Genomic DNA, 25,295 nt, shown 5'->3' with positions numbered 1-25,295 from the left:
TAGTTCGGGTTTTTTTTTTTTTTTAATAGAAAAAGAGGTAATCCAATTTCGAAGTGAAGAGCAAATAGTTAGCAAACAATACCTAAATCATTGATCAACATGAAATTTTTGATAAAAAAAAAAAAAGAGCATATTTTCAATGATAAAAGCTCTTGATTTTGGGCATACAAACATTTAATTCAATTAATTAATACATGATTCCTACTCAAAGAACAAGATTTCATTTTCTTTTTCAAATAGAAAAACTTCGGATAAAGCAATGTTGTATATACTTTTCAAATAATTATTTCATCCTATGTACTAAAAATATGACCACATTGTTGGTGGTTTGGTGCGTTAATTTTCCTTATAATCTATGCTTTGGATATTCAATCATTAACCTGGAAAAAGGAAATCTATTTCCTCCCCTTTTCTTTCCTAGATTTCCCTGCAACTGCTTTCAGTGCAAAATTCGTGGTATATTCATGGAACGTATGGTAGACTGGCCAACTATCATTTGATTAAAGTATCTAGAAAATTAGTACTTACTACAAGAGATTTTTTTAAAATAAATGGATACTCGGAACATATTCCTTTGGCTCTATCTTCCTCAATTATGAGACCCCTATATATTAACGTAGATATTTTATTTCAAGCCATCCAAAAACAGTAGTACTACTATTTACCAATGTTTATTTGATTGATTATCATTGGTTAAAAGAGCATAAGGAACTTGTATATGTCATGTCTATGTATATGTCTTTGTTCACCTTAGAGAGATGCTTTCGTTTGAGTTATGCTCCCTCAGGATTCCAAGCTATTTTTTTCCTTATGATATTTCTCCGACTAATAGCTCTAATTAATCCTTAACTCATATAAGAAAAAAAAAATCACTCCATTAATCCTATTGATCAGATGTTGCTTCTTTCTTCACTTACACCACTTATTAAAACCATGATAATTTTAACAAGCATGGAGTGAAACACGAGAATAAACATCCTTTAAAAAGAAAAGGTAAAGCTGTTTGATTTTATATCCATGTTCCCATCAAACAAACTTGATCTCTAAGCTATCTAGCTAGCATCACCAAAACATTACATACCCAAGTATTATATTCATTGTAAGAAGAAAAAAAATGAAGATGACAGTCACAAAAGTAAGCATATTTAATTGCCTACAGTTGGGTTGTCAGGATAATATTACAGATAATATTGCAAATATGTCCCACAAATTAAGTCCACAAACTAACACCGGAAGTTAATGTTTCTCATTTGAGCTAACCACCTTTGATTTGTCCTGATTATGAGGAGTTGTTCCATGTTAGCTTGTTGTTTCCTCCAAAAAGTGCATGAATTTTGACTGAAAACAAAAAATAAAGCAGACAAATCAAAAGGGTTTGTGGCCTGTGGAACAGTTTTGTTGAGATAGAGACGGTTTGGCTGAATCCTAGACGCAAGAAACATCCTGGAAATGACATCTCCAAACGATAAGGTTTTACTAGTAATTTAGGGAACCGTTTTAACAGTTGAAAGTATGGACGGTGGTGGGAGTAGATAAGTCAGACAAATTGGAAAATCCTGATTGATTGGTTCAAGTAGAGACAATATTGAACTTAACCGTAGAATTTTTTTAATGACTACTTGAGTCATTGGTAAACGAAAAGATTTAAATAAAGTTTTTAAAGAGAAATTTGTGGAAAATTAAAATCAATAAATTAAAAAATTTTATTATATAGATGAGCAAATTTTCTAATTTTTTAAATAAATTTAATATATTTGTCAAATAAATATTTTTAATAAAAAATTTTGACATAATTTTTACTTTTGAATAAATATTTATCAAATTTAAATTATAAATTATATTTTTAATAATTATTTTTATATATTATTGATTTTCATATTAAACTTTATCAATATCATTTTAAATATTTTTATTAAAATTTTTATTAAACCATTTTTAAAAAATAACTTCCTGAACTTCATATAAAAATTTAAAATTCACTCGTTGGGTAAGAACAACAAATATGGAGATGGGAAAGGAAGAAAAACATGAGGCACTTTTTCAAGTCTATAGTCTTAACTCTTAAGTCTGTTGCTGATATGGCACCGTCCTTTTATTGGATAGGTGACAAATTTCATTCTTTCATTGGAACATGCCCTAGGTTGTCTAGAGGCGTTTGTAACATGGTTGGCAGTCTAATCCAAAACGAAAAGATTTCGATTCGATCTGATTTTATAAAGTTAAATTTTTTTTTTAATCAGATTTTAGATCAGGTTAAATCAGATACTAATAAGTGAAAATTAAATAAGAGTTTTAGGTAAATTTGACTCGATCTGATATTATATAAAAAATATTTTTTTTAATTATTTTTAATTTTTAATATATATTTATATATTTATATTTAAAAAATAATATTTTATTAATTTCAGATCGAATCGAATCGGGTATAGTTTATATAATGTCGTATTCGGATCGAGTTCGGATAAAAAAAATTATAAAATTTTGGATTGGGTACGAATATGAATACGAATTTTATGATTATAAAATCGAGTCGGATTCAGAGCGAACAAAAACTCGTCCTAACCCAACTCGTTGGCATCCCTAATTTGTAATATGGATCTATTTTGTTTTTTAATGTGATTCTTACTAGGTTTCCAAATTTCCTTTTCCATATATATATATATATATTACATTCTTTATCTTGCTAATTCATTCAGAAAATAAACTCTTTTTCTGTTTTTGTTGAAGTTCACCAAGTATACATGGAAACAATGTGAAGCTGAAAGCTGTCTCTGATTTTATTTCGAAAGATCATACCAAGTTTGACTTCATGTTTATGTTACGTTGCCTAAATGGTCATTCTCATTGAAAATGACGCTTAGAGCTCAGCTTTGTCTTTGCGTCAAATAAAGCCCTAGATTGGTAGCTACATGCCTAGCCTTTGCCTGCATCTTATAATGCTTAGGAGTTGAAAAAAAAAAAAAAAAACAGTTTAGATCTTTCTAAGTATGATTCGTGAATCTCAAATTACAACATATAGAAGAAAATCACATCCCATAATTAAATCATATACTATATATCATTAATTTAAGAATATCTTATAGAGCTCCATTTGTGTAAAATCCATGGAACTCTAAGATTTTTATGTATGCTTATTTCTTATCGAAATATTGAATCAAGTTAAGATCGGGACAATTATGTTGATTTTTAGTATGAGCGATAGAATCGTCTTTTGCGTCTACCAAAACCAATCCATTGTCTTTAGCCTATCCAACAATTTATGATCTATAATCATGGCAACAATTAGACTCGTAAGGGGATTTCATCTTTGGTGTCTACCAAAACCAATCCATCCTATTTAACGTATTCACTAGTTGATTTTTGATGATCTATGATCATAGTAACATTGTACTCTTTAAGTGGGATTTAGTACTGCCTTCAAGGCTATTAGGGAAGGCAGTAAGGCAACAACTCAGGATCTTAAAATTTTTAAGATCAATCAGTGCATTAACCTAAACAGTTATATGGGAAAAACAAGAAATAGGGTGGTGACTGGAATATTACTGAAGTTATAGGGGAAAACTAAGAAATAAACAAGAAATAGTATAGTGAGAGGGAATGGTTCAAAAACAAACAGACAAGGGCCTAGCATGCTTTCTTTCAAGAGTCAGTTGACGAAAATTATAACAAGGGCCTGAGAATTGGAGTTTAATCTCAATTTCTCGAATTGGCCAGCTCTGAAATGATAACAAAAAAAGAATTGTTTCTTTGAACAAATCAAATTAACATTAATATACAAATTGTGATTAACAATAAACTTAAAACAACTTAGCAGTATGATAACAACTGTAGGTGATCTTTAGCGAGTAATATTTCACAGTTTTTGAAGTCCATTATAAGATTTTACTCTCTGTATGGCAATGTCAGGCATAGTTAGAGATGAAGAGACCTTGCATGTCCAAAGAAAGAAAAACTAATTATGCATATCGTTTTTCTATTGACAGTGAGGTTATTGGCCGCATACCCTATCAAGTTAAATATTATGGTTTCAAAATTTTTATTTCTTGCATTTGGTAAAGTAAAAGTTCCTCAAGAAATGTCTTTCTTGCATATATTCATGTTTGATATACAAAAACAATTATAACATAAAGCATAAGCATTCACATGCTCATATTCTAATACCATAGGAACACATATTTTCTTCCAATTGGAGTTTGGGCATCCAATATCATTCATTTTTCTTGCCTAGCTTCATCTTAGCTTCAGTTTCTCCACTATATGGGAAAACATGGTATGCGTACTGCTGGAGAACAGAGAAAACAACCATCTCTAGACACACCAATACGTTTTGAAGAGCTTCCTCAAGGTGCTCCACATCCAACCAGAAATGATGAGATCGAATAATGCCCACCGCAACAAGTATTTCAAGCACCACTCCCTGCATGTGGTCCATTAATGCCAATATCGAATGTATGCTTACAGAATAATGAAGTTCAACAACAATTCAACAAACCATTGACAATACAAAGACAAGAAAATGTAAAGTTGCTACTACTGGGGGGAAGCGAGTTGCCATTTGCAACACAAGGCAACTTTAAGAATTTGACTGCATGTATAGCTTGGTTTTCAAATCTAATGCAACAAAACAGTCAAAAACTCTGCAATAGCTACAAATAATTGAAGAATTTATAGTCCTCAAATCAGAAAGTTCCACTCTGAAGCATTAATCAGGCAAACTTCTTAGAAGGAAGAAACATAAGATATATCTAGCCAAAGGAGGAGTGCAGAAAATTGAGAAGCTATATGGTTTGCTAAGTTTGAATAATGAGCACATATGCTATAATTTACTCTTCTTTGATGAGTTCCATCTGATTAAGTACATGATGCATTTGATTTTATGTTGAATTACCTAGATTAGGCCCCATCGCAAAATATCTTCCCCTGTCCATAGGGAGGAATATTTTCCTTAAAGAGGCCTCAATGCTTTTCTGATCGCAAATTATGAAAGCTGAGTATTGGTTAGCCTATCTCCACAGTGTTCAGAGCCTAGGAAATAGGTTTGATTAGTTTTACTTTGGGCCTTCACTGTTTATCCTTTGGGGTTTAGAGAAAACAAATGTCTATCCTTTCATGCTTCTATTGTTTGTGAACTAAGTGAGCCCTCCAAAAATAAAAAGATTCATTGAAAGAACCAAAGAACAGAACAAGGTTTTACCTGCCAAAAACAGAAGAAAACAATCCCCTTGATGCACAAGAACTTTGCAAGTGGCTTGTGAGGTGCCAACTCTTTTGCAAAAACATGGTAAAAGATTACCAAAGAATATAATGCTAATGAAACAGAAATATTAAGGATGATAGTGAATGTCCAGCTCAACCAAGAAGGATAAAACCCAAGGAGTTGCAGTATTATCATCAAGACAGAACACACGGGGCGGATGACAACAAATTGCCATGTCCAATACTTGAGAAGCTTTAGTGTTTGGTGGTTCAGCCTAACTGTTCGAGGCTGTAGTTTGAGCAACCGCAATATATCAAGAGATTTGATTAATAGTATAACTTGTTGAAATAGCATATATTAATTTAAAATTCCATACCTGAAAAAGGGTCATTGGAAATGAATGGTGAATCTCTCTTCCTTTGATTCCATCAGGTACAATATTTTTGCTAATAGATATATTCAAGTAACTATACATCAAAGCCAAGAACTTTGCAATCACCTACAGCCAAAAACATTAAAGCAGCAGTGATTAACTTCAACAAACACAAATCCAATAAAGCCAAATCCAAAGATTGAGCAAAAGGGGGCACTCACTAATGCCTCGTAGCATTCCTTGATTGACTCCAAAAACATGAAAAACGCTTTGCTTCCTCGAACATCCAATAACCCCACAAAGGAGTCAATAGCATAAATAGGAGCCATAAGGATAATAATTAGTATAGCTTTCTGCTCCTTTGGGTTTTTCCAGTAGAAAAGATGCTGTGATAGAAGCTGCAGTGTGAAATGCATTGTAAGCATCACACAAAAAGCAGATCCCATCAGAGTAGTTTGCTCACGACTTAAATGGCTAAAGTCCATGGTTTCAGCTAAGAGATGAGAAACCCAAAGCACGAATCTGCAAAGGGATGGAACTATACCGATCAGGAAACCGAAATTTTGACCTAAAAACTTAGGGGATGAACTACAAATTCGTCAAAATTAAAATAAAAATTAAGAGCTCCCAGTTTTTAATAACAGAGATTTAAGACAAAGATTTGGGAAACTAACCTGATCAACGAAATCTTCGCGGGAATTGAGATAATAGCAACTAAAGTCTAAACGAGCGAAAGAACTAGAAGTCCAAGGTAGAACTGTAGAAGTTAATCCGCTGATGTTTGCTGATCTCATCTAACATCTGTATAATTTTGTCGACAAACCATTTCCTTGCGCAACACCTGTTGTTTTTAGGAAAAAATATTATTTATTTTGTTAAAGATATTTGTGACATTTCATGAATAAATAGTAAAATTAAAAAAACAAAAAACCTAAAGAAAGATAAAGGTACTTATGATATTAACGAAAAAAAAAGAAGAAAAAGAACAAAAGAGAAAAAAGAAAGAGTTTTTCTCTAAAGTGGGATTATTTGCATCCAAATAATTTTTAATGCATCTCACAAAATTAATCAAATAAAATTTTTTTTAAATATTCATTAGTTAATTATTTCTTTGTGCTTTACATCCCTTCTTAGTAAGTTATTGAAAATGAATTTTCAAAAATTTTTTCAATGTACCAAAATTTCAAAAATATATTTTCAAAAAATTCTTAAATATACCAAAAATTCATTTTCAAAAAGCATTATAATTATTTAAAATTATATTTTTGGAAAGCATTGCAATTATCTGGATATATATTTTTAGAAGTACTTTTTTACTTCAATTTTTCTGTTGCGATCTTCAAGTGAGTTTGTAATTATTTTTCTTACATATACGATATTTAATTTCGGTAGTAGAAATCTCTAATCTGTCGATCAGATATTATCTACTCAATAATATTTGAAATATTTATCAATTCTAATAAACATGTATTTGAAAGGAATCATCAATTGGGAATAATGCCCGTGCAAATGATTACTGCACTATGTGATGAGGTAGTCATGCTTCATCGCACATAGTACATCAATCAATTTGCACAAGTATTTTTTTCACACTTAGCAATTTCTCTCAAATGCATGTCTATCAGAATTATAAAATATGTAAACGTTATTGAACCTACAATGCTTGATGACTGAAAGATTAAAAGTCCCTATTGGCGAATTTGCTAATTTGCTAATGACATAATGAGCAATTTTTGTATACCGAATAGTTAGTTGATCTTTGTTGGTGGTTGAAAGTTATAGCGTACTAGAAATCCATTTCCAGAAGTTTTAAAGGATTGCGAAAATGAATGTTCGAAAACTATTGAGAAATTTCGAAAATATACTTCTGAAAATTCTTAAAGGTTTTCAGGAATTAAATTTCTAACAAGGGATTCCGAAATTGAATTTTTGGTAAGTTGAAAAATTTTCAAACATCCATTTACAGAAACCTTCATCCATTTCTGAAAACTTTCAACACATTTCAAAAATTCATTTCAGGAAGGCTCAAATCACTACCTTAAATCATACCTCTAAATTTAAAATCTTAAATATTTGAAAACTAAACACAAAATCAAACGAATAAATAGAAAAAAAAATAAATAGTTTACTTATGATTCTAAGCTATATATCATTAAAATCAAGATTGGAGCTTGATTTGGGTTGAATCCTTAAAGGGTTTTGGGTTTTGATGAAGAAGAAGAGAGGGAGGTGTGGGGTGTTTGGTTTTTTAAAAAATTAGTGTTTTAATTTGGGGTGTGAAGAGAAAAAGAGATGGGTGTTGTTATAACGTCTAGATCCGGGGATCTATCTCTAGATATTGACTTTTAGGAGTCGCCACCAATCTTTTTTATCTAGGTGCGATTGATCACCTAAAGAATCTGTCCTTTCAGAGAATACCTAAGTTCAAGGGTCTCTAAAAGAATAGGTTCAGATCTTCTAACCAGAACAGAGTTCAGGAGTTCGGTTACGTGTGAGGAAGGTTATAGCACCCTCATAACACCCATCAAAAGATGGTACCAATTTAAATTTATGTTATCCAATGAGCCTTAAAATTTTACCGAGTAATTAATTATTAGAAATTATTCTCAATTGATTCTAATACTTTTAGCAAAAAATTGAGAAAATTCCCTCACCTCAAGAGTATGCAAGAAAAACTACTGTTTCACTTGCAGAGGCTCTGTCGTCGGATTATTTAAAGAAAAATCAAAATCAAAATCAAAATAAAAAAAGAAGGAAAGAATAATTATTTTTGTGTGTAGGGAAAATTGATACTTTCAACTTTTCCCCAAAAATATCTTTTGAAAATTTGTTTTTAAGAAAAATTGATATTTTCAACTTTTCCCCAAAAATATTTTTCTTGAAGATTTATTTTTAAGGAAAATTGATATTTTCAACTTTTTCCCAAAAATATTTTTTGAAGATTTATTTTTAAGGAAAATTGATACTTTCAACTTTTCCTTAAAAATACCTTTTTTTGAAATTTTATTTTTAAGAAAAATTGATACTTTCAACTTTTTCTTAAAAATTATTTTTTGAAAACTTTGATTTTCAAGGAAAATTGATACTTTTAACTTTTCCTCAAAAATACTTTTTTTGAAATTTTATTTTTAAGAAAAATTGATACTTTCAACTTTTCCTTAAAAATATTTTTTTGAAGATTTATTTTTAAGAAAAATTGATACTTTCAACTTTTCCCCAAAAATATTTTTTTTATTTAAAAAAAATAGAATAATAAAACAAAATAAAAGTGAAAATAAATAAAAATATAAAATAAAATAATGAAAAGTAAAATAAAAATAAAAATAAAATAAAGATAAAAAGAATATTAAATAAACCTAATCTAATAAATAAAAATAAATAAATAAATAAATAAATTCAAAAAAAAAAATCCTGGAGCGGCTCGGAATACGGCTTTGCTCGGCTCGGCTCAAGGAAGAAAAATGGCTCGAAAAAGCAGCTTGGGACCTCGGCTCGGCTCAGCTATTGGCTCGGAGGGGGGAGACACGTTCGGGTCAGGAAGCGGATCGACGCTCGGGTCGGGTCAGATCTCGACAAAACGCGCGGATCCTCTAGGTCACTTAAGATAAAAATGACGTCATTTTTGGAGGGTATATAAGGCTCTTCCCTCTGTTTTTCGACAGAAACCTTCTCCCCTCTCTCTCTCTCTTCCTCTTTTTTCTCTCGCTTCTCTCTAAAACGGCCGAAGAACTCCGATTGAATTTTCATCGGATTCTGAAAAATTTCGTCGAAATCTGGGTTTTTCGTCGAAAGTTGGTCGATTTCTGAGAGCTTTCGCCGAAAACTGGGCAGCTCGTCGGAAACTTCAAAGTTGACCGGAATTTTCTGAAAAATTCAACCGGAATCTGAAATTTTCCAGAAATTCCCAGAAAAAAAATCTTCAAAAATCTCCAAAAAATTTTTGCTAATTCTCGAAATATTTCTAAACCTTTTCCTAGCCTTCAAAATTTTTTTACACGCCCCTTTTCTCTCAATCAGTAGCTTTTGCTTACTATTTTTCTGTGTGTTTCTGTGTTTTTCGTTCTGTTCCAGAGGTTCCTTTTTATAGGGATTGATCAGAAAAGTTTCTGATAAATTTCAACTCCTCTTTGGATCGGGATTCAATCATTGAATCCAACATGGACTCTTCTGATTGAATCCTAATCCAATTTCCAGCCAAATAAATCAAAGAAATAAAAAAAATATAAGATAAATAAGATGAATAAAAAAATTAACATATAAATTAAAATTAAATAACAGATAATATAATCTGATATACATATAAATTTTAACAAAAAAAATTAATAATAATAATAAAGATATATACATATTAATAAATAAGTAAATACCTAAGATAAAAATAAAAGAATATATATATATAAACAATAATAATAATAAAAATAAAAATAAAAATAGAAATGTGAAATACAAAAAATAATAATAATAAAAATAATAAAAAAAATATAGACTTACCTATTTGGGCCAGGCCCAATTGATTCGGGCCTAGATCAAATTGGGTGTCTACAGCTGCCCCTTTTTGCACATTTTTTGTGAAACAGAAATTGCGCAAAGACGTAGACACCCAATCAAGACTCAACTCGACCTTTTTACTTTTTTTTTTATTTTTTTTGTTTTTGATCAAAGCTCCTCTAGGCAGAGGCTCAATGACTTTGAGAAACATAAATGGCTCCTCTAATCAGAGGCTCAACAACTTTGAAAAAAATAAATTGCTTCTCTAAACAGAGGCACCACAACTTTAAAAAGTAAATTGCTCCTCTAAACAGAGGCACCATAACTTTGGAAAGTAAATTACTCCTCTAAACAGAGGCACCACGACTTTGGAAAAGTAAATTGCTCCTTTAAACAGAGGCACCACGACTTTGGAAAAGTAAATTGCTCCTCTAAATAGAGGCACCACGACTTTGAAAAGTAAATTGCTCCTCTAAACAGAGGCACCACTACTTTGAAAAGTAAATTGCTCCTCTAAACAAAGGCACCACGACTTTGGAAAATAAATTACTCCTCTAATTAGAGGCATCATAACTTTGAAAAATAAATTGCTCCTCTAAACAGAGGCACCACGACTTTGAAAAGTAAATTACTCCTTGACAATCATGTCCAAAGGAGTTAAAAGTTGTATTTGAAGGAATTTCAGGAGATTATGCCCAAAGGTCTTATAAATCAACCCTGATACCAAAAGACATCCTATTTCAAGGATTAGGAACTTACCTGACAAGTTTCTTCTCAAATTTGCAAAATATCTTCATAACTGTCTTCTCCATGTGGGATGTTGGAACACTCATGCTTCTATACTTTCCTGAAAGTAGTGTATGCTATGCAAAATGCATATGAATTTTAATGCATGCTATGCAAATGTTGGCCAATTAGTTCCTATTCAATGTATGGTACTCAAGTTTTTCAAGCTTTTTTTTTTTTTGAGCATTAAGCCTTTTGATTCTTCAGAGATCCAATTACACTGCTCTTCTAAGATCAAACCAGTGTAGCTCTTAATTGTCTCTTCCACTCACATTCTTCCTGTAAAAAAATCTCTTCCCAGATTCAATGTCCTAATTAGAAGCTGAACATCTCGATTCTACCTTTTTCACTTTTGACTTATTCAATGTAATGTAAAAATCTTTCATGTTGTTATTCAATGTAATGTAAAAATCTTTTATGTTGTTATTCATTCATCTATCATTATTTCAAACTCAAAAAGTAAGAATGCATTTGCACATTTCTTCAATGGTGGGGTATTAAGAAGAAAAGAATCTGAATGTTAAGAAACAGTCTTAATAAAAAGACACAAAGAATGAAACAGAATATCTCTTATTAGCAAAATGTTGGCAAACTTTGGCCAAGAAAGAATTATAAGGATAGGTGTGGGGACAAAGCCCAAAATGAATAATCAAATAATCATGATAACACATCTCAAAGTTTTTCTGAAAACTCAACCCTCTGATGTATTTAACAACTTGAAACTCTTCCGAATTTGCTAGCCTCCATATTAGCGGACTTTTAAATTCAATGTTGTATTCTCCTTATCTAAGCTGCCTTTTCAGGTTTTCAACTTAGACAAACCCCCTATAACTCAAACCGCCCTTTTAGGGTTTTCGCCTTGAATCCTCCTTTTTAACTTTTTCTTTTTTCATTTTTCATTTTTTCCATTTTTTCCATTTTTTCATTTTTTCATTTTTTCATCATTTTTTTTATTTTTTCATTTTTTTAAACATAGTATTTCTTCACAGCATCAGAATTTATAGGATGGGGTAAATCATTTCTATCCATCTTAGTCAGTATCAATGCTCCATCCGAAAAAGCTCGTCTCACCACATATGGTCATTTCCAATTCGGAGTCCATTTTCCTCTACTATCGTGTTGGATTGGAATAATTTTTTTCAAGACCAACTCTCTTTCTCGAAAGCAACGGGGCTAAATTTTTTTTATCATGAGCCATCATCATTCTTTTTTGATACAACTGACCATGGCACAATGCAGTCAATCTCTTTTTTTCTATGAAATTTAACTGCTCATAACGTTCTCGAATCCATTCGGCTTCTTCTAACTCAATTTCTTTTAAAACTCTCAAAGAGAGGATCTCTACTTTCACTGGTACTACAGCTTCCATCCCATAAACCAAAAAAAATGAGGTTACCTCAGTAGAGATACGAACTGACGTTCGATATGCATGTAAAGCAAATGGTAACTTCTCATGCCAATCTTTGTAAGTCTCAATCATTTTTTTTAAAATCTTTTTTATGTTCTTATTGACTACCTCAACTGCCTCATTCATCTTCGAATGGAATGGTATCGAGTTATGATGCCTGATCTTGTATTGAGCACATACTTCTTGCATCATCTTGCTATTTAGATTCTTGGCATTTTTTGAAATAATTCTCTTCGGAAGTCCATATCTACAGATGATCTCTTTTTTTATGAACTTGCAAACCATAAAACGTGTCACATTTGCATATAATGCTGCCTCTACCTATTTTGTGAAGTAATCTATCATCATAAAAATGAATCTGTGCCCATTAGAAGCCTTTGGGATGATTGGACCAATGACATCCATGTCTCACATTGAGAATGGCCATGGTGGTGCCATAACATATAAAACAGATGGCGGAGTATGGATCTTATTAGCATATATCTGGTATTTATGACATTTACGAGCATAATCAATACAATCACTCTCCATCGTCAACCAGTAATATCCTGCTCTCATAATCTATCTTGCCATCATATGTCCACTAGCATGTGCCTCACATATTCCATCATGCACCTCTTCAATGATTTTTTTCGCTTCAATCTCATTTACACACCTCAATAATACTTGATCTTTGCTTCTTTTGTACAGGACATCTCCATTTAGAAAAAAGCTCATAGCTAATCTTCGGATGTCCCTTTTATCATTTTTTATTGCTTGAACTGGGTACTGCTGATCCTTAACATACTGTAGGATGTCATAATACCAGGGCTTTCCATCTTTTTCTCCCTCTACATTAGAGCAATAAGCTGGTTTATCCTTAACATCTAGCTTGATGGGTTGAATGTCAGTATTATCATTAATTCGAATCATTGCAGCCAAAGTAACCAATGCATCAACAATTAAATTCTCTTATCGAGGTAAGTGATCAAACTGGATATCTTCAAATTATTTCGTCAACTCTAGAATATACTTATGATACAGAATGAGTTTTGAATCTCTCGTCTCCCATTCTCCTTTCAACTGATATATGACTAGAGCTGAGTCTTCAAACACTTTCAGTACTTTCTCTCTTCTATCTATAACAGCTTGCAAACTCATAACACATGCTTCATATTCAGTGATGTTATTTGTGCAATTAAAATTTAACCTTGCTGTTACAGGACAATATTATTCTTCTGGAGAAATCAGAATTACCCCAATTCCATGCCTCAAGGCATTAGCAGCTCCATCAAAGTACATTCTCCAACATTTTCCTATATGTTCCCCTTCCTCTGGTTGTGAAATAGTCATTAAGTCTTCGTCAAAGAATTCCAACTCTATCGGCTCATACTCTTCAGTAGCACGATTTATAAGAAATTCTGCTATAGTGCCTCATTTTATTGCTTTTTGGCTCATGTAAATAATATCGTATTTCGAGAGCATTACTTACCATCTAGCGATTCTCTCAGACAAAAAAAGCTTCTCGAAGATATACTTAATGGAATCCAGTTTTGCTATGAGCCACGTAATGTGATAGAGCATATATTATCTGAGTCTTTTGGCAGTCCACGCTAATGCACAACAAATTTTTTCCAATGAAGAATACTTGGATTCATATTCAGTGGACTTTTTACTCAGATAGTAAATAGCTCTCTCCTTTTGACTAGCCTCATCTTGCTGCCCCAGCACACATCCCATTAAATTTTCACATACGGTTAAGTATAAGATTAAAGGTTTCCCTGGAACATGTGGCACCAATACTGGAGAGTTTGATAAATATTACTTAATTTTATCAAATGCCTCTTGACATTCTTCATTCCATTTTCCAAGATTATCTTTACGGAGAAGCTTAAATATAGGATCACATTTGTAAGTAAACTGAGAGATGAACTGAGAAATGTAGTTCAATCTCTCTAGAAAACCTTGAACTTCTTTTGGTGTGTTGGGAGGTGACAAATTTTGAATAGCCCGTATCTTATTGGGATCGACTTCAATTCCTCTTTCACTGACCACAAAGCCCAACAACTTCTCTGACTTTACCCCAAAAGTACACTTGGCTGGGTTTAATTTGAGCTAAAATTTTTTTAACCTCTCAAATAACTTTCTGAGGCTAGTGACATGATCTTCATCCTCACAAGATTTTGCAATCATATCATCTACATATACCTCGATCTCTTTGTGTATCATGTCATGGAAGAGTGTTACCATGGCCTTTTGATATGTTACTCCAGCATTCTTTAACCCAAAAGACATGACTTTATAGTAGAAGGTTCCCCACATGGTCACGAAAGTAGTCTTTTTCATATCATCTGCAGCCATTTTTATTTGATTATATCCTAAGAAACCATCCATAAAGGAGAAAATCGAATGCTTAGCTGTGTTATCTACTAGTGTGTTAATATGAGGTAAAGAAAAGTTATCCTTTGGGCTAGCTTTATTCAAGTCCTGATAGTCTACACACATTCGTACTTTTTCATCTTTCTTAAGAACTGAGACTATATTGGCTACCCATTCTGGATACTTAGCCACTTTCAGAAAACCTGTATCAAATTGTTTCTTCACCTTTTCTTTAATCTTTAGTAGCATTTCAGGCTTCATCCGTTTTAATTTCTACTGAACTGGCTTACATTTTGGCTTTAGGGGCAATCTATGCTCCACTATCTCTGTGCTTAATCCTGGCATATCCTGGTAAGACCAACCAAATATTTCTACAAATTCTCAAAGAAGGTTTGCCAATCGTTGCCTATCTATTAATGAAAGTGAACTGCCCATTCTGACCTCTTTCTTATTCTCTTCATCTCTCAGATTCACTAAGTCCACTACCTTTTGATGAGGCTCAATTGGCTTATTTTCTTATTCAATCATCCTCATTAGGTTCGGAGGCATAACATATTCTTTAAAATTTTTTTCATTGTCAAGTTCATCAGTGTTAATTGAATTCTCAAAGCTAACCTCTTGATTGTTATCATGATTATCTTTATGTTCATTTAAAAACCTACAATTGAATGAAATGGGATATGTAGGCAAAATGTGCTTGAAAAGATAGAAATAATAAAGACACAAGAAGAAGTGAATAAAAATGCATCTTTTCTAATTTTTATTAAAAATAATAAATGATAAATGGCCCAAACAAAAAGATCACCCCAATGCCTTAGGCAATAGCTATTGAGATGTTACAATTACATTGCATCAAAATCAAAAGTCGAAGGCATCTCGATGGCACTCCAATTATTAAGCTTAAAATCTGGTAAACAAAGGCGAACCTACTCCTCTTGATTAATCCCCACTTCATCTTCAACAACATTAATAGCTAACTGGGTAAAAACATCTTCCACACTTTTTCTTGCATCTGGGTACATGAATCCTCCAGGTCTGAAGGTTTCATACAAGTGTGAAATAAACATCAGTCTTGCTGTCCTCCTTGATGGCTTTCTTTTGACTTCCCACTCTACCATCTCATAGCCTAGGCCTACCCTATCGCTATTGTCTATTATTGTCGGAGGTTCTTTAATTTTTTACAAGTTTTTGCCTAGCCCCAGTCTCGGGTACCAACCTTTGTTGATGACTTGGCTCATCACTATCTTTAAAAAAGGTTGATTTTAAAATCCTTCACCTATAGAATTGACCAATTCAAAAGATCTATAGGAGCATTCCAATGCTTATTCGATAGCCTCTACGTATGGATTGTTCAATGGTTGGGTCACTAACATGTCTTTCTTTTTTACTACCACTACTAATTGACCTTCCACATTGAACTTGATCTTTTGATGCAAAGTAAAGGGCACAGCTCCGCCATATGAATCTATGATCTTCCTAACAGACAGCTGTAGGATGAAAAGATATCCATCACTTGAAATTTTATATTGAAGGTGCATGGTCCAATTTGTAAGGGCATCTCAATATCCCCTAGGACTTCTCTTCTAGTCTCATAAAAAACTCTCACAATCATCTGACTGTCCTTCATGTGAGAGTAATTAATGGGTAACCTTACCAAAGTTGACATAGACATGACATTGATAGCAGAGCTATTATCGATAAGGATTTTGGCTATAATATGGCTTTTGCACTTGACTGTGATATGCAGAGCCTTGGTATTTTCTTTTCTTCTAAAAGAATCTCATCATTGCTTAATGAAATGTGATTTGGCATGACTAGGTTTTCAGCCAAGTGGTTCACATATTCAACAGATACGTTATGTGTCACGTATGCCTGATTCAACACTTTCAATAGAGCATTTCGGTATGGCTCTAAGTTCAGCAACAATGATAATAATGAGATTCAAGCTAACATTTTATTTAACTGTTTCACAACAGAATACTCACTATATTTTATCAGCTTCAAAAATTCACAAACCTCTCTTTCTGATACTGGTTTCGATTGATCTTCTTCAGGTTCTATCTTAGGATTATTTTATTTTTCTCTTTCTTTAGCTTTCTTCCTTCTAGCCTTCTTTAATATTTTTGAAGTGTAACATCTCTCATTTCGAGTAATACCTCCTACACCAGTTATATTGGAAGCATCGATTTTGGATACCTCTTCTTTCTGCCCCTGAACTACAGTGTCACAGCCATATCTCCAGGGTACAGCTTTATCATCTTTGTATGGAAAAAGAGTCGGGACTTTAAAAGTTATTGGCCTGGGAAAGAGTTTATCTATGACTGACTTTGGTTTGTTCCCACACTGAATGTCACTGGTTTTGAAAACAACTTTACAGGCCTATCAGTCATGTACATTTCAGCATTCTTCAAGTCTTTTCTTTCTTCATAAATCTTCATTTGATGTGAATCCAAAAGTTTTTACACCTTTTGGTGAAACTGCTTACAGGTCTCAATGGAATAGCCCATTGCTCCACTATGATACTTACAACTGGTGCCAGCTATATATGCTTCATGATAGCTGTGTGGACTTATCAGTTGTATCATGTCTGCTCTTCGTAAAATATCAAACAGTTGGCCGAAAGGTGTCTTAATATCTACCACTTTTTTCTTCACATGACGTTCATGTTCTTCACCTATAGCATTCACATTATGATTCGGTAAAAGATTGCCACTAGCATTCGGTGCATCATCCCTTCAGTATCAAAGTAAATCATCCCATCCTTGATCAACCGTTGCATTTTGTGTTTTAGAGTAGTGTAATTTTTGGTAGAGTGACCAGTAATCCCATAATGGTAGTCACAGTAGGTGGTGGGATCATACCACTTGGGGTAAGGTGGCTTGAGGGGTTCTAATTTACTTGAAGCAATCAAATGATTGTTGTAGAGCTCCTTATATAATTTTGAATAGGTCATTGGAATTGGGTCAAAAACAAGTTTCTCACGAGTGGTTCGTTGCTCCCGTGAGCCACCAATAGAGTTAGTTGGGCAATTTTAGAGTCTTGGGATAGGTTGAATGTTAGGACTGTACATGGTATTTTGGGGTCTATTAGGGGTTTGATATGTTTGGGGATATGGTGGTTGTGTAAATGGTTGGTATGGGTGAAAAGAAGTGTTATTTACAGCGGGATGATATGGTAGATATTCTGGTGGTGGGTAGGGTGAATAACCTCTAAGTTACTGTTTATCAAAGCTCATAACTTGAGCTTTAGCTTCTTTCTTTTCTAATGCCTTCTTGGTTTCTCCTCGTTTCAACTTACCATTTTTTATGGCATTTTCAATAATTTCTCCAGAGATTACCATGTCAGCGAAATTTTTTGTTGCATTCCCTATCATCTTTTCATAATAGAGAGACTTCAAAGTACTGACAAATAACACTGTAGTTTCTTTCTCAGTCAAAAGAGGTTGTACTTGAGAAGTAGCATCCCTTCACCTTTGGGCATACTCTTTAAAAGACTCGTTTGTCTTTTTCTCTAGATTTTGTAAAGACAAACGATCAGGGGCCAAATCGATAATATGTCGATACTGATCGATGAAGTCATGTGCCATATCGCTCCAAGAGCGAATGTGGGTTTTGTCCAGCTGAACATACTACCTGGCCGTTGAGCCTGTAAGGCTATCCTGAAATACATGCATCAAGAGTTTTTTATCATGAGCATGAGCTGCCATCTTCCGATAATACATTGTGATGTGAGTTTTAGGGCACTTTGTACCATCATATTTTTCAAATTTTGGTACTTTGAACTTATGGGGAATAACCACATCAGGGACTAGACAGAGCCCAGCAGCATCAACTGACCCATAAAAGCTAAATCCTTCCATAGCCCGTAACTTTTGCTCTAGCATACTAATCTTAGAGCTTTCTTGAACTTTCACTCTTATTTTTTCTTTCTCTTTCTTCTTTAAATTATCTAGATCAAAAATTGGTTCTGTTGCCTTTTCAGTGAAGATAAGATTTACATAGCTATTATACTATCCTGGATTAGAAGCTGATGGCATTTCATGATATGTTGGATATGCGAAGTGTTGTGACGGGACCTCTTGAGCAGACTAGGCTTGAGGTGGGCCAAAATCTGAAGGATATAAAGGGTCAGCCACTTCCTGCAACGAGGGAACTTGTTGGCTTGCATTTTCTTCAACTCTTTTTCCTTTATTCATGTTATTAAGAGCATCCAAAATTTTGCTCAGTTCACTTTCAATCTTCTCTTGTGTTTTTTTTATCTTTTCAAATCTATGGGAATTTTTTTGCTCCATTTGTCTTGCTCTGGATCTTGTGTTGTATCGATGGGTAAGGTTCTTACTAGATGGAGCTATCTTGGAACCTTGAGTACCATATCTTATGATTAGAAATGTTATGCTATGTTTTATGTATGATGCTTTGATGCACGAATGAAATGTACATTTTTCTAAATGAAATCTAGTATGAAATGGATGTAAATGATTGTGTTAAGACATGATCATGAAAATAAAGCAGATGCATACAATCAGACAAACAACATAGTTAGTTTCATAAATGAAATGAAAGTGATGCTAATGCACATATGATAATAAAAATGATGCACAAAGTTAAACAATTAAAATGATTAGATAAACATCATTTTTGTGTCTTAATTTCAGAGTATATCTATCATTGGGTAGAAAAGGGCTCTATCCTAGGTTTAGGCACTCTTAAGGTTCATTATATGTGGTTTTAAGGTCAAAGTCTAAAGGTCCTCAAATTGTTCCTTACATCTTTGTCCATCACAGACTAATAATGCACCCTAATCCTCACCCATTACAGGCTACAAACAGAAAAGGTTCAATTTGAGTGGGAGTATTTCGCTAGCCACTGTGGAGGCATTAGACCTCACGAAAGCAATAGGTACTTTACTCTCTCCTAAAGGGACGGAGCTCGGGTATAGAGCTTATGTTATGCACATGCATATGAATGACATAATTAACAAAGTAAATAAAACATGAATGAATAATAACACATATATACAAAAATGTTTAATTTTATTAGGCTTCTGGATAACACAAATTATTTGTTGGCCTGACTCTCAAAGTCCCTAGCGGAGTCCCCAAGCTGTCATAACATCTAGATCTGGGGATCTATCGCTAGACATTGACTTTTAGGGAGTCGCCACTAATTTTTTTTATCTAGGTGCGATTGGCCACCTAAAGAATCTGTCCTTTCAGAGAATACCTAAGTTCAAGGGTCCCTAAAAGAATAGGTTCAGGTCTTCTAACCAGAACAGGGTTCGGGAGTTCGGTTACGTGTGAGAAAGGTTTTAGTACCCTCACAACACCCATCAAAAGATGGTACCAACTTAAATTTATGTTATCCAATGAGCCTTAAAATTTTATCGAGTAATTAATTATTAGAAATTATTCTCAATTGACTCTAATACTTTTAGCAAAAAATTAAAAAAATTCTCTCACCTCAAGAGTATGCAAGAAAAACTACTGTTTCACTTGCAGAGGCTCTGTCGTCGGATTATTTAAAGAAAAATCAAAATCAAAATCAAAATAAAAAAAGAAGGAAAGAATAATTGTTTTTGTATGTAGGAAAAATTGATACTTTCAACTTTTCCTCAAAAATATCTTTTGAAAATTTGTTTTTAAGGAAAATTGATATTTTCAACTTTTCCCCAAAAATATTTTTCTTTAAGATTTATTTTTAAGGAAAATTGATATTTTCAACTTTTCCCCAAAAATATTTTTTTGAAGATTTATTTTTAAGGAAAATTGATACTTTCAACTTTTCCCCAAAATTACTTTTTTTTGAAATTTTATTTTTAAGGAAAATTGATACATTCAACTTTTCCTCAAAAATATTTTTTTGAAGATTTATTTTTAAGGAAAATTGATACTTTCAACTTTTTCTCAAAAATTATTTTTTGGAAACTTTGATTTTCAAGGAAAATTGATACTTTCAACTTTTCCTCAAAAATACTTTTTTTGAAATTTTATTTTTAAGGAAAATTGATACTTTCAACTTTTTCTCAAAAATATTTTTTTGAAGATTTATTTTTAAGAAAAATTGATACTTTCAACTTTTCCTCAAAAATCCTTTTTTTTTATTTTAGGAAAAATTGATACTTTCAACTTTTCCCTAAAAATATTTTTTTTATTTAAAGAAAATAGAATAATAAAACAAAATAAAAGTGAAAATAAATAAAAATATAAAATAAAATAAAATAATGAAAAGTAAAACAAAAATAAAATAAAGATAAAAAGAATATTAAATAAACCTAATCTAATTAATAAAAAAATAATAAAACAAATAAACAAATAAATAAATTCAAAAAAAAAAAAACCTAGAACGGCTCGAAGTACGGCTTAGCTCGGCTCGGTTCAAGGAAGAGAAAACGGCTCGGAGAAGCGACTTGGGACCTTGGCTCGGCTCGGCTATCGATTGGAGGGGGGAGACACGTGCGAGTCAGGAAGCGGGTCGACACTCGGGTCGGATCGGATCTCAACAAAACGCGCGGATCCTCTGGGTCACTTAAGGCAAAAACAACGTCATTTTGGAAGGGTATATAAGGCTCTTCCCTCTATTTTTTAGCAGAAACCTTTTCCCCTCTCTCTCTCTTCCTCCTTTTTCTCTCGCTTCTCTCTAAAATGGCCGAAGAACTCCGATTAAATTTTCATCAGATTTTGGAAAATTTCATCGGAATCTGGGTTTTTCGCCAAAAGTTCACCAGAAGTTGGTTGGTTTCTGGGATCCTTCGCCAAAAACTAGGCAGCTCGCCGGAAACTTCAAAGTTGATCGGAATTTTCGTCGGAAAATGCAAATTTCGTCGAAAAATTCAATCGAAATCTGAAATTTTCCAGAAATTCCCAGAAAAAAAATCTCCAAAAATCTTCAAAAAATTTTTGCTAATTCCCGAAATACTTCTAAACCTTTTCCTAGCCTTCAAAAATTTTTTACACGCCCCTTTTCTCTCAATCAGTAGCTTTTGCTTACTATTTTTCTGTGTGTTTCTGTGTTCTTCGTTCTGTTCCAGAGGTTTCTTTTTATAAGGATTGATCAGAAGAGTTTCTGATCAATCCCAACTCCTCTTTGGATCGGGATTCAATCATTGAATCCAACATGGACTCTTTTGATTGAATCCTAATCCAATTTCCAGCCAAATAAATCAAAGAAATGAAAAAAAAATCAGATAAATCAGATAAATAAAAAAATTAACAGATAAATTAAAATTAAATAACAGATAATATAATCCGATATACATATAAATTTTAACAGAAAAAAATTAATAATAATAAAGATATATACATATTAATAAATAAGTAAATACCTAAGATAAAAATAAAAGAAATATATATATAAACAATAATAATAAAAATAAAAATAAAACTAGAAATGTGAAATACAAAAAATAATAATAATAATAATAAAATAATTAAAATATATATATAGACTTACCTATTTGGGCTAGGCCCAATTGATCCAGGCCTGGACCAAATTGGGTGTCTACAGGTGTTAATAGTAGTGGGGTGTGAAGATAGAAAATTGAGGTGTAAATCGTCTGTTTTCCCAAATGTTGAGGACAATAAAGAGTTTTTGTGACATTGGTTAAATGATTAGGAAATAACAAAGGTGAAAAGTTCAAGAGTAGGGTGAAAAAATTAGAAAAAAAAAAGTAGAAGTGAAGGGAGGAAAATGGAGATAGATGTAGATTTTTTACCTTAGTTGAAACAATAGCATGAAAATTCTTATTAGAGGTACTGAAAAAAAAAATTGAATATGTTACTCAATAATATTCTTTTTATCTTTTTTTAAATCTCCTTTTATTATAAGTTCAGGTGATTGTTTATTAAATTCATCATTTTTTTATAATTTTTTGAATTTACAAAATTTTTGTTTCATTTATTTCATCAAATTATGAAGTGTAAAAATAAATGAAGTAAAATGAACATAAGCTCATCAATTTTCTATTTCTTTAATTTTTTTATTTTTTCTTGAAATAAATTTAAGTTTCAATCTCATATATATACATATATTATTTATAAGGAAATTGCGTTATAAGTTAAAAAGGAAAAAATGGTAGAAAATTGTGAAAAAAAAAAGAGTAGAGTCAACATTGGCTTTTCAAAGAATGGAGGAAAAGAGTAGGTAAGAAAAAAAAAAAAAGGAAAATATGAAAAAAAGTATATTTTTGTTTGGTAATATAAAATTTTAGTGAATTTAAATTTTGATAATTTTTTGTTTTTTATTGCGATTTTTTACACGTTCTAAAATAGAATTGACATACAACTTTAGGTATGTTTTATATGTTTATCTTACTCTTGATTGAATTACTTTATAAATTGATAAAAATTATAATATTATTTTTCTCTAACAATTTGAATGGTTTTTGATTTAAGTGTTTTTAATTTCATATGTATTTCACTACACTTAAACACTTTTAAAACTTACAATTACCATACACCATTATAATAGTATAAAATGGTAAACCGTTGCAAAGTGAGGTCGAATTACTAGTAATATACTAAAATCTTAATACATAATGTAATTTTATGAATAATTTTTAAATCATAGTGAAATATTTAATAAAGTATTAAATTAAAAAAATAGAATATTTAAATTATAAAGTTATTAATTAATATAATATTTAAAATGTTATTTATTATGTGTTAAATTAATTATAATAGAAGTAAGTATCATATTAATTAATAGATTCATTAGTCAAATATCACATAAAAATTTTTAAATTTTAAATGTTATATTAATATTTAATGAAATTTTAAATTTTAAAAATTTTTAATATAATATTTAAATATAAATTTATTAATTAACATAATATTTAAAATGTTATTTATTATGTGTTAAATTAATTATATTAGAAGTAAGCATCATATTAATTAATAGATTTGTAATCAAATATCATATAAAAATTTTTAAAATTTAGATATTATATTAAATATTTTATTAAATTTAAAAATTATTCATACACTAATTTTTTTAATATATTAATATAATAATGGTCAAGTTTTAACATTAATTGATCAACATTTTTTCAATGTAAACAAGATTGACTTTTATTTATCAGCATGTTGTTAATGGTATAGGGAGTATGGCTCTCATTGAATTGGTATACTTTTAAACCATCTAAAATTTTAAATTGATTGAATTATAAATAGCTAATGAAGTTAGTTTAGTGGTAGGAAAAAAAAGTTTTAGAATTTTGAAATTTTAGATTTAAATTTTATGGGTTTGATTGTTTCGTTATATTTTAATTTGTTAGCTGATTTATTACATTTAGTTTATTTAATTGATTAATTATAGTGTAATAATTGATTATTTAATTTATTATACAAATATAATATTTAATTATAATTATAGTTTTAAAAATTAAATTATATATATTAAAAATACATTTATTTTTTATTTAAGAAAAAATAAATTAATACTACCCTATATAAATAGTATACCTTAAGGGATTTGACTTTGATACGTGTATTTTTTTTATAATTTTTTTATATTTGATTGGAAGCAACGTGTGAGTTTTTTTTTTTTTTATAGTTCTTTTATATTTGATCGGAAGCGAGAGGAAGAAACTTTTTTCACAAGTGCTTTTTTTTGTTTTATTATATTTGACATGTGTATTTTAACGTGATTTTTGAATTTTTTTTCTTTTCATTACTACTTAAAAAAAAAAAAAGCCTGGTGTGAAAAACAGACTTCTTTAGTATGTGTATTTCTTCATTCTTTTTTTTTTTGTATTTTTTTAGGTGTTTTTGGATAAAATTTTTTATTTCTTTTTGTTGTTTAATTGAATGTGGATTTTTTTTTTTTTTTGGTTTTTGTTGGGATAATTTTGGTGTTATAGATTTTAATTTTGTTTAATGTAATTGGATTGTTGAATGGGATATAGATTTTGTGGTTTTGAGGCTTGTATGTTGTTGTGATGTGTTTTTTGGAAGATTTTATCTTTGTATGTTGTAATATTGAATTAAAATCAGTCTTAAGTTGTTATTTTGTTTGACAATGCTTCTTTTTATTGGTGTTGTAAGCATTTTTTTTATACAAACATAGTTTTTTAGTGCATATTTTATGGCATTTTTTATGAGTATTTTGTTTGCTTATTGTTTGAATGAAGTTGTGATTTTGTTTTCAATTGATCTTTTCTTTTTATTGTCTCAGGTTTGTTGAAGTTTTTTGGATATTTAATTTTCAGGTTAGTATGAATTGTATTGTGTTGTTTTACTTTATTTATTATATATTTTGGTTTGTTAAGTTGTACGTGGTATTTGTTTATTTGCATTGCATATTTCATTCCTTTGTTATGTCTATCAAGTGTTTATTTGTTTATGTTTATTTTTTTCTTATAATGTCTTGGTATAATTAAATGAATTAATGAATCAAACAGCTTCATTCCTTGAGGATTGTGGTCATGATGCTAGGTTTTTTTTTATTTCTTAAGATGTTTTTGTTGACAGGTGTGTTTTTATTGTGTTGGCTTTTTTTTTCTTTTTTAATGTGCATATATTGATAGGTGTATTCCTCATGTTATTATTAGAGTAAGTTATATGTAGTTGTCTTAAAAGTACTTTGAATGTGAGTTTGATTAAAAAGATAGGTTGATTGATTAGTGTTTGTTTAGTTAAGCTCTATTTTTTTTTGAATTTTTTTTTTTTACTTTTTTAATGAAGAATTACG

The 25,295-nt window shown here is 31.1% G+C and overlaps 1 protein-coding gene across 1 annotated transcript; it reads right to left on the bottom strand.

The window, feature by feature from the left end:
- Positions 1 to 4,007: 4,007 nt before the first annotated feature.
- On the bottom strand, positions 4,008 to 6,417 carry LOC111275094 (uncharacterized). Its single transcript, XM_022860235.2, has 5 exons — positions 6,245 to 6,417; positions 5,792 to 6,092; positions 5,574 to 5,696; positions 5,195 to 5,485; positions 4,008 to 4,417 (listed from the first exon to the last, which is right to left on the bottom strand). Exons 2-5 carry the CDS (start codon positions 6,053 to 6,055, stop codon positions 4,208 to 4,210), a joined length of 888 nt encoding a protein of 295 aa, XP_022715970.1. The 5' UTR covers positions 6,056 to 6,092; positions 6,245 to 6,417; the 3' UTR covers positions 4,008 to 4,207.
- Between the last annotated feature and the right edge of the window lie 18,878 nt (positions 6,418 to 25,295).

Source organism: Durio zibethinus, chromosome 26 (genome assembly GCF_047325235.1).
Source record: "Durio zibethinus cultivar Kanyao isolate XHJ-2024 chromosome 26, ASM4732523v1, whole genome shotgun sequence".
Lineage (NCBI taxonomy): Eukaryota > Viridiplantae > Streptophyta > Magnoliopsida > Malvales > Malvaceae > Durio > Durio zibethinus.
The sequence above is the reverse complement of the archived record's forward strand: the minus strand, read 5'-3'. Positions and strand labels throughout refer to the sequence as shown.

Coding starts and splice junctions, on each gene's coding strand:
- LOC111275094 (XM_022860235.2), bottom strand. CDS start 6,055: ATGGACTTTAGCCATTTAAGTCGTGAGCAAACTACTCTGATGGGATCT. Junction 5,697..5,791: donor AGGAATGCTACGAGGCATTA/GTGAGTGCCCCC, acceptor TTTTGGCTGTAG/GTGATTGCAAAGTTCTTGGC. Junction 4,418..5,194: donor TTTTCTTCTGTTTTTGGCAG/GTAAAACCTTGT, acceptor GACCACATGCAG/GGAGTGGTGCTTGAAATACT.